Source organism: Sceloporus occidentalis, unplaced genomic scaffold (genome assembly GCF_023333645.1).
Source record: "Sceloporus occidentalis isolate IW3139 unplaced genomic scaffold, rSceOcc1.0.p SCAF_123, whole genome shotgun sequence".
Lineage (NCBI taxonomy): Eukaryota > Metazoa > Chordata > Lepidosauria > Squamata > Phrynosomatidae > Sceloporus > Sceloporus occidentalis.
In genome coordinates, this window is record NW_028317103.1 from 1370257 (window position 1) to 1384701 (window position 14445).

Here is a 14445-nt window from a genome sequence, read left to right on the forward strand (position 1 = left end):
GTTATGATACATACAGCATGAAACTACTAAGATTATAAAGAATAGACAAATGCAAATCATAATGGTTACATGTCAGCAACACTCCCATCTACCCAATCAAAAAACAAAAAACAAACATAATACTGTCAAAAGAAAAAAGTCTTAAAAAGACATTTAGTTGTAAAGAGTAACACTGAAAACCAAGGCATTCAAAAAATATTTCCCCCTTTTGTTTGAATGCTGACCCTTTTGTTTCTACTTTTGCAGGTTTGATGATATCAAATATAAATCTAGTGATTTTGTATTAACACAAAAGCTTAACATCTAAAATGTCCAGGCTCACACAGTCAACATGAAACTGGATCAAATACTGCCATTTATATATATATTTATTTTTCTTCTGTAAATGATAAAGTGTCATGATATTTGATCAAACTGCTTCCTTTAATAGGAGTAAAATCCTTGCATAAATAAAAAAAAAAAAAAAAAACAAGAACATAAGGACAAAATATATCAGGAAGACAAAGCTGGTGGCTGGGTGAAATTAAAGCTACCACTCTTAATACAAGGATGATAGTGTGTTGCATAGTAAATTTGTATCAATAAAAGGGATATCAATTGAGATCAACTGAGTGGTGCTTGAAAATGATCTGGACTTACTGTTGACCTTTAATAGGGAAGCCTTCAGACAGTACAGGGACTTAATTGTGGAAGAATGTGAAGTAGTTTAAATCACCAAACCTTTGCGAAGTTTATAAATCTAATAAGAATCTAATAAGATAAGATAAAGTGTTCTGGGCTCAGAAATATATATACATACACACACACACAATATATTTCTATATTATTTTGCTTATCTGTAGGGTTTTTAATCGCTGTAAATAAGGGGACTAGTGGGAATTTCCAAGGCTGTATTTGTCAGGAACATAAATGGCAGAGATCTGGTAACTTAAAGGTCAACTCATTATACATACTGTACTGGCCGACTGTATGCAATGACTTCATTGAACAGCTTGAAAACAAAATAGCTCATTCTAGAAAATGGCTTGGCAACATAATGCAGGCCTCCATTACTTATTACATTGCTAACCTAGCTATTAACAATAAGGCACTTTTTTCATTAGACTCTGTCCAATACTTAAACCAGGAAAATAAACACATTGACAAAAAGGCTGTTTTGGTCTTGACTACCACCAGAAAAGAAATCATTGAAATAAAGGGTTTGGGTTTCTTTGCTTGCTTTTTTTTTTTCTTTTAACACTTGGAAGTATAAAATGCTACATTTCCAAAAATATATTTTTTCTACACCAGCACCCTTGTATTGTAAAAGTATCTACTTTTTGTTCATTTTGCTCAATGCACTACACTTATCTACAACGTCATTACAATTATACAGCAAATAGGCAAGCATGGCTTTTACATCCTTAATGTAGTTTTCTATACAGGGAGGTCTACAAAACAAATATTTGAACAGTTTGCTCAGTAATGTGATACATAATGCATGTACCTTTTTCCAAAATACTCCTAAGAATCTGAGTATAATAGTTTAACCGCATTGCAACATATTCTTTTAATTGAGATTGCAACACTGAAATCCACCCAAAATACTTGCTATGTGGTTAATCAGTTAATCATGGCACCCTTTACCAATATAACAAAATTTGGCAGGCAATATCACAAGGAAAACAAGATTGCAACTTTAACCCTATGAGGGCACTGTAGTGACTTAATATGCATTTTCTTTTTTTCTTTCTTTTTTTTTGTTTTTAATAATCACTTCACCAGTGAAATCCCTGACCAGACAGGTTCATGCATGATGCATCACCACAACACAGTACATTCAGAGATAGCGTTTAACTTCACTATATGAAAAAAGTTTCTTAGGAGTCTCTCACAGTAACTGCCCCTGTCATCGGTAGTTGGCGATCAGCTTTTTTTCATGGGTACTGAAGGTGAGGCCTTTATACCGTTCGCTTGGTTGGGACAGTAAAAGATGATCCGTGCGGGAAAATCTTGACCTTATTGCTTTGCTATAATTCAGTGCAGGTACTAGAATCATTTTTACCCACCCATAGGGAATAAAATAAAGCTGAGTTGGAAGAATTTATTCTGTGTTAGATGGTAAGACGAACGGACAAGTGCCTCAGCTCGCTGCACTGAAGACAGACAAGCAGAGGTGATTACCAGTTAACTGATCAGCAGGCAGGCATGGTCAGGTCATCATTGGGTGAAGAGTTCAGAGGTCAGAAGGTCATAGGTTAGTTGCCGGTGGCGGCTGGGTGGTTAGAAACAAAACATTGAGAGAAAAAAAAAAAAAAGAAAGAAAAGATAGAGAAGATATTAGTTTCAGCTAGTGACTGCTTAATGACAACATGAAAAACTAATCACAGCTAATTAAAAAAAAAAAAAAAAAAAAAGCATGTTTAATACTGACATACTGATTGACATCATCTACACAATGCAACAAAATCATGACACAAAGTATCATGATTTGAATGTGTGAAAAGGGAGACCACACCCATAAAACTGGTTAACGAAGAAAAATGGAAAAACAAAACTAAGTGCTAATGGTTAGTAGCAGTCGGAAATTGTAGACAAGTTTCAGCTTGGATTTAAAAGAATTTCGAGACAGCCAGTGCACATAATCAGTATCTGACTGCTATTAAGCATTAGTACTCCTGAATGGTGCAAGCACTGAAGCATTTATTATTAATGATGTGATTATTATTAACTTGTTATTACAGGTAATGGATCTAAATATTTGAATATAAAAAAAAAAAGACTAAATATACACTGTGGGCCAAACAAGTTTCTTTTAAATGTTTTTATTGCTCATTTTCTATATACAAATACAATATCTTGGCCTTATAACACAAGGCAACACTAAATGCTGGTCTAGCACAGTAGGCATTATCATGTGAACCAGGAATGGCTAAAACATTTCTGCTACTGACAGCATTTCCACTTGAAAATACTAATTTGTACATGTATAGGACACTTATAAAATGCAGTTGTATGTAAACACTGTAAAAGTCCTGTATTTCATTTTAAAACTCTAGAAGTACATCAAAAAAGGACACACACTAATAAACTAATAAAAGTTTTTATAACTACACACAGGTCTCCTAGTTTCAATTCTAATACTCTGCAAATACAATAAAATCTGAAATTTCATATACATTCCTGCTTTATATTTATATTTCTTATGTTGTTTGTAAATACTATTTTCTCTCTCTCAAAAAAAAAAAGTTCTCAAGTGGAAAGTTAACATTTCCAGTGTTCATAAGTTTTTCCTTCCTCAATCACTTTTCTCCTTCACTAATCTTGGTCCACTTAACAGTAGTATGTAAGACTCAACAGTAATAATCTGAGGTTTGATTTTCTTTAATTTGTACTGTTGCCATTGTGACTAAAGCAGAGGAGATGAAAGTGAGAAGTATTCAGTGCAAATTCAGATTTGTGGCATTTTGTAAAATAAAATCCAGTAGCTTCACTGGTAATTTAGTCTAAAAAGACCAAAATATCTATAGCTTTGGTCAACTTCACACAGGGAAGGCCTATATAGTGGACTCATGCAAACTACCACTTTAACTCTTCCAATATATTAAAAATTACTATGGAACCTTGAATTACAAGTTATGTTCCCTAAAGTTCTTATTAAGAACCAGGAACTAAATAAATATGCACATGGTTCACAGTTCTGCTATTATATTTTACAGTCATAAGATATGCATGAATAAACCATAAGTAGTATGATTATATAATTATGCATACATCATAGTAGTATCTAACTGGATTAAACAATTATATCCAAGTGACTTTGTTAAATGTTTAACAAATTTAGTTGATGAGCATCAAGTGCCAAGCCATCGACTGTATTAACATACATGTGGTAATCCTCTGCAAAGTCTGTGGCTGAGACACAATTTAAAGTTCGTAAGAACAATTTCAGTCTTTTGTACAAACCAAATTGAATATTGGCTACAGATTAGATATATAGTAGATCTATATTTTATAGGTTCAATAGCAAATATGTTATGAAGAACAGGACTAATATATACACACACACACAGAGACATGTGTGTAAAATACTTCTATACCTTGTAGTGTAGAATTGATTTAACATGTACGTAATTTTGAAAAACACCCGATCATTTATAGCCCTAAAATATAAAAAAGTCTGTGAAGAGTTATACCATTAAAAAGTACTGGTGGCCCTTGTAGGCTGGGACCAGGGGCTGGAGGCCGGGACTGAGGGGATTCATTAATCTATAGTTTTAGGCTTTTTTGCCTCGCCCTCTCTTCCCTCTTTGTTCCTTTTCTTTCTTTCACTACCATGATTTTCATTGCTTGAGTTATCAGTTATAGAGCATTTTGCTAGCAGCTGTATACTGCCAGGCTTTCCGAGGACCAAATTTGCATTACCACGTGCACAGAATGATTGCATGGATCTCATTACATGATCCCACTTTCTTTCATGTTATTGTTGTATACTTGTGCAAGGTAGTCTCTCGAGTCGTATGCATTTTGCCAGCTGCAATATACGTGTTTCCGTATATGCTTGGAAATCATTTTATACACTAATAAAATACTACTTTAAAAAAAGTACTGGTGGCCCTAAACCATTTGTAACGTGTGGTGTTTTTTTGTTTGTTTTTTATAAATTGCAATGCTTATCTGATTAGTTACATACATGCAGATAGATTTAAAAGCTTGGATATAAGTTGAAATCTACAGGTTTGCTTCAGCCAAAACAGAGGCTGTTCTTTGAATCTTCCATTTTAAGCATTCATCTGTCTTTAGGAACACAACAGTAAGTTACATGCCAAAAAATAACAGCATCGGGTATCTCTAATCATACAGAGGTTGTATGGCAGATGCGGATAACTAATTTCTCAAGAGCTTCTATCATTGCTAGATTTGAATGACTTGGTGAACAAGCAATTAAATGGGAAGTTTCATTTTACTGATAACATGTTCTGTTTACGCATCTGTTCACTGCTTTGTGTGTATTTCTCTCTCATATATCTATATATAATTGCATTGTGCATTCTGTATTCTGTATTTAACATACAATTTTATAGTGAAACAAACCTACAGTGTTACTCTTTCAGTAGTATTTACTTTCACGAGGGCTGCTTCCTGACAATCAGAAATCACTGCTGGCTCTCAGCAGTCTCTAGAGGTGCTCATTTAGATGCTTCTGATGCACTCTCCTCTATTAGATGGATTAAAAATTGAACCAACGGCAACGCATCTGTGCCACTGCAATGCTAGCTTGCTAGACAGGCCAATACATCGGAAACAGATAGTGTTGGTAATCAAAATGGCCAGACGTATAAATGAAAATGATTTGCAAAAATAAACAAATTGTTTCCACTGCTTACAGACTGCTTTATACAGAACCTTTGGGGGGGAAAGAAAATTGCAGAATGAAACTTCTCCATTTATAGTTATTTGCTTTGTGGTGTATGATGCTTTAAACTAGCCTTCCAGCAGCTCATGAGAATACAAGTTACACCCACCTACTATATGGACATTGAAGACAAAGTACTCGACTGACTTTACTGCCGTATCACTAGAGCTACAAGTAATTAGCAAAATATTTCAGTGCCTTGACATTCATCATTTATCAATCTGCCCTGTACAATTTGGTGTAAGGTGTTGTAAAGTTATTTTACAGACAAAGAAATTCTTAAAACAAAACAAAAAAGACACATAACTAAACTAACCTCTGTCTGAGGTCACAATCCTTTGGTAAGGATGGACCCGCATATCATGCCTTCGAACTTTTGTAGCCACCGCACCTAGTTAAATTGCAATTACCAAGACAAAGTTAGAAAAAAAAAAATTACAGAACAAAAAAAAAAAATCAAAACACAAACTGACAACATATTAGATTTTCATAAAAAAATAGATATTACATGATGGTCTACTACAAAAGAAACATTTAAGAAAGCAACAAATTAAGGCACAGTAGTTTGCATCTTTGTTACATGAAATATGAATATGTGCAGGTATTCTATTAAACCTGGCATCAGCCTGTTTAACGCTGTCTACGTGGCACCTGCAATTTACTATACAGTCACTTAACAATGCAAAGGGATTTGTTTGAATGGCAAAATTTTTTGAAATATGTTAGACCCAAGCAAAGTTATGCTCTACTAGTTACATTCATTGGAGTAATTTTTTTAGCGGCAGTGGATCTGATTAATTTTCCCATTTTGTTACTATCTATATCTGTTACTTTTAAAGTCCAGTTTGCAATGTTCAATTGCTATTAAAAAAAAAATTATCCTTAAGTCAGAACAGAACCACATGAAGTGATTAGTAAAGCGTACACAAAACTTAGCAGTCAGTATTATACTACACACCCGCTCATAACTGCTACTGGTACACATTAGATCAAAGTGATCAACAAACTTGATTTTTTTTTAATGTGCAAATAAACATAAGTGCAAGTAAGCCACTGACTGCTAGGCAAATTTCTTTTGAAAAAGTTTTAAAACTCGGATCTGGTGAATGTTCAATTAAGACTTTCTTGAATTCTTAGCCTTTCGTAGGGAAAGCCATACCTAAAGACAGAAGGAAGGGAATTAAACATCGATTAGCTGATATTACTGCATCATTTAAAGTATAATAAGACCCAACACAATGTCACATACTGGTTTTATCTGTAATAATTTGAAAAGTGCATTCAGTCAAGATCAAATGACGGCCCGAATGCCCACTGTTGGGAAATGCCTCGTTCAAAGGTTATTAATACTGAATATAAATTGGTCCTTTAAGCTGTGGATGTAAATTTTATCCCTAATTGTACTGTTTACTTTGTTAAAGTATGCTTTAGTTTAAGAGCACTTTTGTCATGTAAACTAAGGATAAAAAAACCCTACCATAATTTGTGTAAATACCCGACGCACTTCTTCAGTTTCTCAAGAAACACGCATTTGAATCATCTATGATGCTGCATCACATGGATTCATACAAAGCCCAAGGTACATGTTTTACTACACATCTCTAGCTCCAATAACATTTGAACGAGTCATAAGATATCCACACACATCCATACATCCACGCATATCTATCGATATAAACACATGCACACAAATGATCAAAAAATTTTAATGTTGCTTGCAAAATTACTCAGCCACTGAGCTCCGAAAGCTCCTGGTTTTAAAGATTAAATATACTGACCAACCAAGGACATAGTTACTGAACCATTAGCCTCCACCTGTGAACCATTAAATTTGTTTTGAAAATGTTGGAAGATGTTTTGTGGATCAGATGGGATTTTTGCCCAACCTCTAAGAACCTTATTTATAACACCACCTGACTGAAGTATTATGAATATAAGGTACAAAACACAGCAAATTCAACTTTCGGCAGAATAAACATGCCAAATACAAGGCCAAAGTGAGTGTGACTTGAGAACAACGTTTCTAGAGTGGCCAACTCCATTTCCTGATCTTAACTCCTTAAAAATTAGGTGGTACTTTAAAATTGTGGAAAATTCCAACTAATATGAACATGGAAAAAATCTGCCAAGAATAGACTAAAATCACTAATGGAAAGTCAGATACATACTTACCAGAAAAAAATAAACAAACAGAAAAATGAGTGCAGAGGGGTTCAATAATTATGCAAGCAACTTAAGACTTCTTTCACAGCTAACAATGTTATCTTTCACAAATAAAATTTCAATGTTTTAAAATACTGTACGGCATAAAATGTAAATATATAAAATAATTTAAAGTGGTAATATGACAAAACTGTAATGGGCTTGAATGTTTTTTTTTTTTTGAATAGTTAAAAAAAATAAAATAAATAAAAATCAAGAACAGGTACAACTGCTAGCATGATATATACACATGCACTTTTATATGCGAGTGTATATATATATAAAAAATGCCATTGGGTATTATGTATAATACCCATCTTGTAAAGAATTGTAGAGATCATCCTGGTATTTTCTAAATTTGTATATAACATATAACTCCCAAAAAACACTGATATTAGCAAATAACACTTACACAATATAGCTCCACTCGGATGTGAACAAAGTCAGTGTGTCAAGGTGAAACAAGTTGGTGTACTGAGCTACAACAAAGTTTTTCCACATATAATATTGAGTGGAGCATGCCTTCTATTGGTATCAAGCAAACCCTTTCCATTTTTAATTCTGGATGGTTCATAGTGGCCATCTTGCCGATACATTTCATAAATTTTTTTTACATCTAATTCTGAACCAAGCTTCTTGGACTTAACACACTGACTTAGTTCAGTGCAAGAGTTATAAATGTGCATTAAACGCGTCATAATCAGCAACGCCATGTTTAAATCAGCGCATTTAAGACAGCTTCAGTGTTCATAGTGCATTACATGATATATGCACTACCATATTGAGTATGCCTTAGTAGAGTGCCAGATACTGGTCTTCCTTTACACTATATTGCTTTGTGGTATATAAGCAGTGGGACATTCTACCAAGAAAACGTTTTCAATGATTGCTATGCTATCACGTTTAGTTTGCAGATAAAGCCTTGATGCTGAAGCATTTGCCTGATGTTTACAACCAGTTGTCACATGCTGGAATGAAGACCATTGAGGACAATGTTGAACATGGAGTAGATCTGAAAAGGCAGAGTTTTGCTAGCAAATCATAAAAACCTTGGGTCTCATTAAATTTACAATAAGGAAATATATAATGGATGTTAAGGCACAAAGATTTTAGATTAAGTTTGAAATAAGTTTGGCAATTAAATGAATAAAGCAAGCCAATAATGTGTTTTGAAGGATTCACAAAATAAACCAAAGAATCCTCTAGGAAATCCATAAATTATGGTTTACTAGTACAGACTAAGACTACCTGATAAGCCTTCAAGCGTTAAGATATGTCACAAATTCATTTAACAAAAAAGGTAATAAATGTAGTTGTGAATTTCATTTGCATTTCTGGCTAACTAAACTTTGGAATTTAGGTTTTAAGGCACTGGAATTAGAAAGCTAATGAACGGAGTCTTACCTAACACCCCGCTTGTTTCAATGGGGTATTCAAGGATTGATGTAGCTGGGGCCAGTGTGTAAGGATATTCATAGGGTGTGTAGATCAAGCCTGCTTCAGGACCTTGAGAAACTAACGTAGCAGTTGGATGTGGAGATCCATTTGGCATGACAGCGGCTGTCTGTATTTGTCTGATCAAAGGCATTAAGGTAGGTCCAGCTGGCGTAGGTGTACGCAGGGCAGCTGGTGGCAATACAGGTGCAGGCCCAGTCATTATCCTTGGAGCCTGAGCTGTTGCTGCAAGAGAAAAGGCAAGGGCTGCTAGAGTAAGCAAAGAAAAATTAGGAGGAGGTGAAGAGGTATCAGTATGGAAGGAGGGAAGAGAGGAATGGATAGTGGAAAAGAAGTAGAAATAAGCAGAAAAGAAGGGGAAATAATTAGTTCATGCACAGTTAACACAGTGCCAAAGAACACCACCGAAATGTAAATTAGCAATTCCCAATAACCTGTGTGATTTTGTACAAACATGCATATAATCATACAACAGCCTGCAATAAGCCATCTCAAAAACTGCATTTGATTAAAATAGAAAAAGTGTTTGTTTTGTTATTAAAGTGTAAAAAAAAACAATAAATAAAAGCGGAAATTATAATAGCAAGAAGAAATGTTAAATTAGCCAGTGGCTGAGACAAAGGAAATCCAGATGGCCAGAAAAAAAGCATATATTGTGATAATCATAAAAGAATGTCATTACAAAAAATTAAGAAAAACATGCAATACTGTTACATGTAAAAATATAATAGATTAAACATACCCAAAAAGCATCATACATTAAACAAATAGTTTAATACAAAAGAATGTATTAATGGAGCTGTAATAACTAGACAAGCCCATATAGCACCAGATTGAATACAATACATTCTTTTCTAAAGCAAAAATAATTTAAGCCAGTAAACGCTAAACGCTCTTATGGCACAAAACAAACTATTAAGTTGAGAGATGAAACAACAAGGAGAACAAAACATGTATGTTTTATACAGGTGCAAGAACAATAACCTTGTAATGTGAGTGTGAATGCCCACCTTTAAGGCTACAAGGAATGCTAGCCAAAATGCACTGATTTGAGGTTTATTCACTAAACACAAGTTTGCATGTGAGCTTCAGGTTCAACAACTGACTTTTGCATTATGAAAGGCTAATCCTTCCATATTTGCCTGCAAAAACTGCTGAGTTGATCCTGCATATTACATAAAGGGACAGTTTACTGTTCCAAACAGCCCCACTATGTATATTAAAGTTCTTTGGGTACTGAAAATGTTTGCCCTTACACAATGTAGAAACTTCTGGTACCCTCCTATGTAGTGTGCCAATTAATGCAGGAAGACAATCCACTGAAATGTATGGGTACGCTTTCCGTGCATGGCAACAGACCCACCCACAACATTAACCAATACAGCGCTGGAGCAGACTGGCAGTAAGTATATTACATACTTTTCACCCCATCCTCCAGCTCGCCTCACCGACTGTCTTTCAGGAATTGCATCACGGATGGCGTCCCATTACCTAAAGCTCAACGTCTACAAGTTTGAGCTTATGGTAATCCTGCCATGCGCTCTGTCCACAATTCTTGACATATCTTACTGTTAACAACTCCACCATCCAACCAACAGGCCGACCAAGTCTCTCTGCCTTGGTGTCACACTTGACTCCGGTCTCTCACTTACCCATCACACCCAGTGCCTCATCAAACCCTACTGCATTAACCAGTAAAAACATCTCCCGAATTCCTCATAAAAAGTCTTCATAAAAAGTTAATTAACCCACCCCCTTGTGATATACTGTCTGGACTATTGCAACTTCCTAAATAACCAATATCCCCTTCTCCCGCCTTTCACTGCTCCAATCTATCCTCAACACTGCAGCTAGTGTCACTGTTTCTCATCTGCTGCTGTGTGGTGCCCATACCTTTCAGAACCAAATTCACAAAAAAAAAAAATAAAAAAAAAAATCACAAAACTTGTGACCCTGACCTACATGGCCCTCAACTACTCTGCACTCCCCTATCTCTACACCACTATACAAATAGTGGCCCTTAACCACCCTCTTTGTTCCTCTTATGGCTGGTGTCTCTTCTACAGTCATTACCTTTTCTCACTTTTGTATCAACTCAACTCATCCCCACCTGAGCAATCCTCTCCTAATGCTTCACCACCAACTAGATTGTAAACTTGCAAGAGCAGGGGCCTCTTCTCCTTTTGTACCAGCTTGTTACTGTGCGTGACTTCAAATTATCCCACGGACTGTACCAGCCCTACGGAAGCTGCTGGAGCTATAAAAACGTAGTGCAGGGAGATCCGTATCACAGAACACATTTTTCTGCACCGAAAATATCTTGGGGTGGACAAGCAGACAAATCCATGCGTCAGACTTCTGCAGAATCTGCCATGCATTTGACAGGAGGACAACAAATTTGGAGACCATAGCTATCATACGCATCTGAATTAATCTGAATCATCTTGATTAAATCATTCATAAATACGCAGGGCCAACTCAATTGAGTTGGCAAAAAAAAGCTACATAGTGCAGTGTTAAACTGCAAAACGTGCAAATTTCTGCTGTAGTGAATAAACCCTGTCATATGACACTAGACAGTCATGCATGTGACCATTGTAACATTCATTTTGCAACTGTGCTTTAGAATAAACCACAAACCGATATTTACATTTTAGGCATTTAGAGATTTTCTTAAAGTTAGTTAACGCAAGGAAACCGTACATTTGCTGCATGGAAATACCGGTACATCAGAAATTTGAACATTTTCCTTACGTGATTTTAAATTGGCATCCCTGTAGGTACCGTTAAGGATGGCCAGTTCCATCAGCTGCATTTTTTTTAAACTGTCTTCTCCTTCTGCCTGCAATTGGAAAAACATCTTAAAGTTACCATAAATATCATATTAAAACTCATTTAAGGCGTCATACACAATTTACACAGATTTGCATATATACATGTACACATCTGTTGTATACATTTACGCCAGTGATTAATTACTAAATTGATGCCTATTTTGAAAACACTGAAAGTTCGGCAACTGTGTCCGCGTGGGAGGAAGGCAGGAAGGCAATGCGTTTAATTTTATTTATGTTTAAACAAATGTTAGGTACTGTAAACCAGTGGTGTACCCCATCCATGTGTACCCCATCCATGTGGACCGGTTTGATTTTAAACCTCGTAAGCCCTTTGAAGTGTACATTATACATGGGTGTCACAAAAATCTGGAGACAAGGATAAGCAAACCAAGAGAACTACCCTGCTTCCATGCAGGTCATTTAAAAAGTTTACAAATACTAGCTGAAAATGCAAACCATTTCCTAATGATAACATTGTCAGTTTTTTATCTTGGCAAGTGATCAATATTATCTATTAAAGAAACAAAACATCAGTGGGTCCCTCTGGAGACAGACACTCTATTATTGTTTACCACAAGGCAGTATAAGGTTTTTCTAGAAGAATGGACCAATGTACAAAAATAAAAAATTACAAAAAGCTATTCCAAAAGTAGTTTGCACACATGGCATTTCTAAAATATGGTAATTTAGAAAGCAATACTAGTATCGGTATAAAAAAAAGGGATGAGTCTTTTAGAAATACAACTTTTCATTTTCACAGTAATATAAAGTGATGTATGGTAATTGTGTTTGCCATTGAAGACAATGTAATAAAAACTCAACTATGTATTCACCAAGCATGCAATTTTAAAAACATCTCCCTATCATAAAGTCAGCTTTGGCCACAGTGTGTGGGAGCAGAAGAGATTACCCGAGGACAATGAAATTGGCTTATACTGCCCTAGAACACGCACAGCCAGGCCTTGTAATTTTGTAGTTATAAAGAATTAATTTATGTAAACAAAAGCTGTGAAGTGGTACGAAAGGATAATGCAACACAGCAAAATACTTAGTGAAGCACAGATCAGTATATCGCCCTTGTGTACAACCAAGCTGTGCAGAAAGTTAACAAGTTTGATTTACAGATTTGATTTTGCTTTTAACCAGAAGATGGCACTATTGGTTCATTTTTATTTAAAGCAGACTGCATGCGTGCTGTGATGAATAATTCTAATTTTACTGGTGTCCAATTGGTCTATTTCAGAAGCACCAAGAGAAATGTTTTTCCAACACATTGGGGGCTGTATTAGTGCTCTATTTTTTCAATACAAAATTGGGCATTGCCTGTTGACTTGCCCTCTCTACAACAAATAGCTGATAAATTAGCCACACATATGCACCTTATCTATTCTAGCTTCATGCATTTTTGAAGGCACTTCAGGACGAAGCGAGAGGTTTGGCAAAGGAAGCAAAGTTGACGTCTTACAGTATTTATTACTACCTGTTTATTCTTTACAACAAAGCTCAGCCATTTGTATTAGAAGGAAGCTTCTTTAAGCAAACATCAATAAGGCCACTTAAAGTTGGATTTGCATTTCTTAGGATTAAGTTCAGGCAATTGACTCAAACCTTTTATCCTCTTACTTCAATGTTCCTCTTGTATTCCACACATAGAACATAAAAACATGTTTAAATGGCATATTTTAGGCTAGAACCTGTTCATATTTGTTGCCTGACTGATGCAATAGCATGACCAGGATGATGGGATTTGGGGAGGGTGGTCTTTTCTTCTGAAGAAAATCAGAATTCATAGTAGGGTGCAGAATGTCTTCCGCTCTTTATCGAGTACAGTTGTTGGACAATTGGGGAGACAGTCCTTTTAGCACCTGGAGAGATGTTATTCTATATATATTCACTTTTTTTTTTTCTAAAAAAATTGTAAATGCTAACCATCATAGGAGAATTTTGCCGACGTTGTCATCTGTACCAGTCAGATATAATGGCCCTGAGGGATCTGCACAAGTTACACATACCGGTTTCTTCTTACTCCCAACTAGGCCTCCTAAAAGATTGTCATGCATGGTAACAGCTGCAAAACCCCGGCCCAACCCTGTGAAATGCCTTTCCGACAGCACATGTTGTGGAATGCTTTTATCTAGCTGACAAAGAGAACCTTCAACTGCAATTCATTGCTCCCAAACATACCATGGGCCAGTTAAGTATGCTTTGCACATGAATGTTCCCTTTCACCTAAGAAAAAAAAAATCAATTCGTACTTTATAAAGAAGAAAAAAAACCCCAAAAAAACAGTATACCACAGATTCCTAGACACGTCTGTACCGAGTCAAATATGCAACTTCTGATATTGAATTGAACTTAACTTTCACAGATCTGCAATGTTTGGGTTTTTTTAGCCAATTTGTTCGCAGAATTCTGAGAGACTGTTTTGATTGTGAGATTACAATGATTTTTTTGTAACCTAGCATATACCCCGAAAACTGGCACGACTGTCAGGCAAGACGCTTTCCGTGGAAATACGAAACACTTTATACTGTGTTCAAACCCAGAAGGCATACC

At 35.6% G+C, this 14445-nt stretch overlaps 1 protein-coding gene across 1 annotated transcript in view; it reads right to left on the reverse strand.

Moving 5' to 3' along the window:
- Nucleotides 1-6528: 6528 nt before the first annotated feature.
- LOC149282091 (KH domain-containing RNA-binding protein qki.L-like) overlaps nucleotides 6529-14445 on the reverse strand; it is a 62382-nt gene continuing 54465 nt past the window's right edge. Inside the window, exons 5-7 of the mRNA XM_089498632.1 lie at nucleotides 11807-11894; nucleotides 9002-9301; nucleotides 6529-6554 (exon numbers count right to left, since the gene is read on the reverse strand). Of these exons, the coding sequence (XP_089354758.1) occupies nucleotides 6529-6554; nucleotides 9002-9301; nucleotides 11807-11894 (414 nt within the window). The remainder of the gene's footprint in view (nucleotides 6555-9001; nucleotides 9302-11806; nucleotides 11895-14445) is intronic.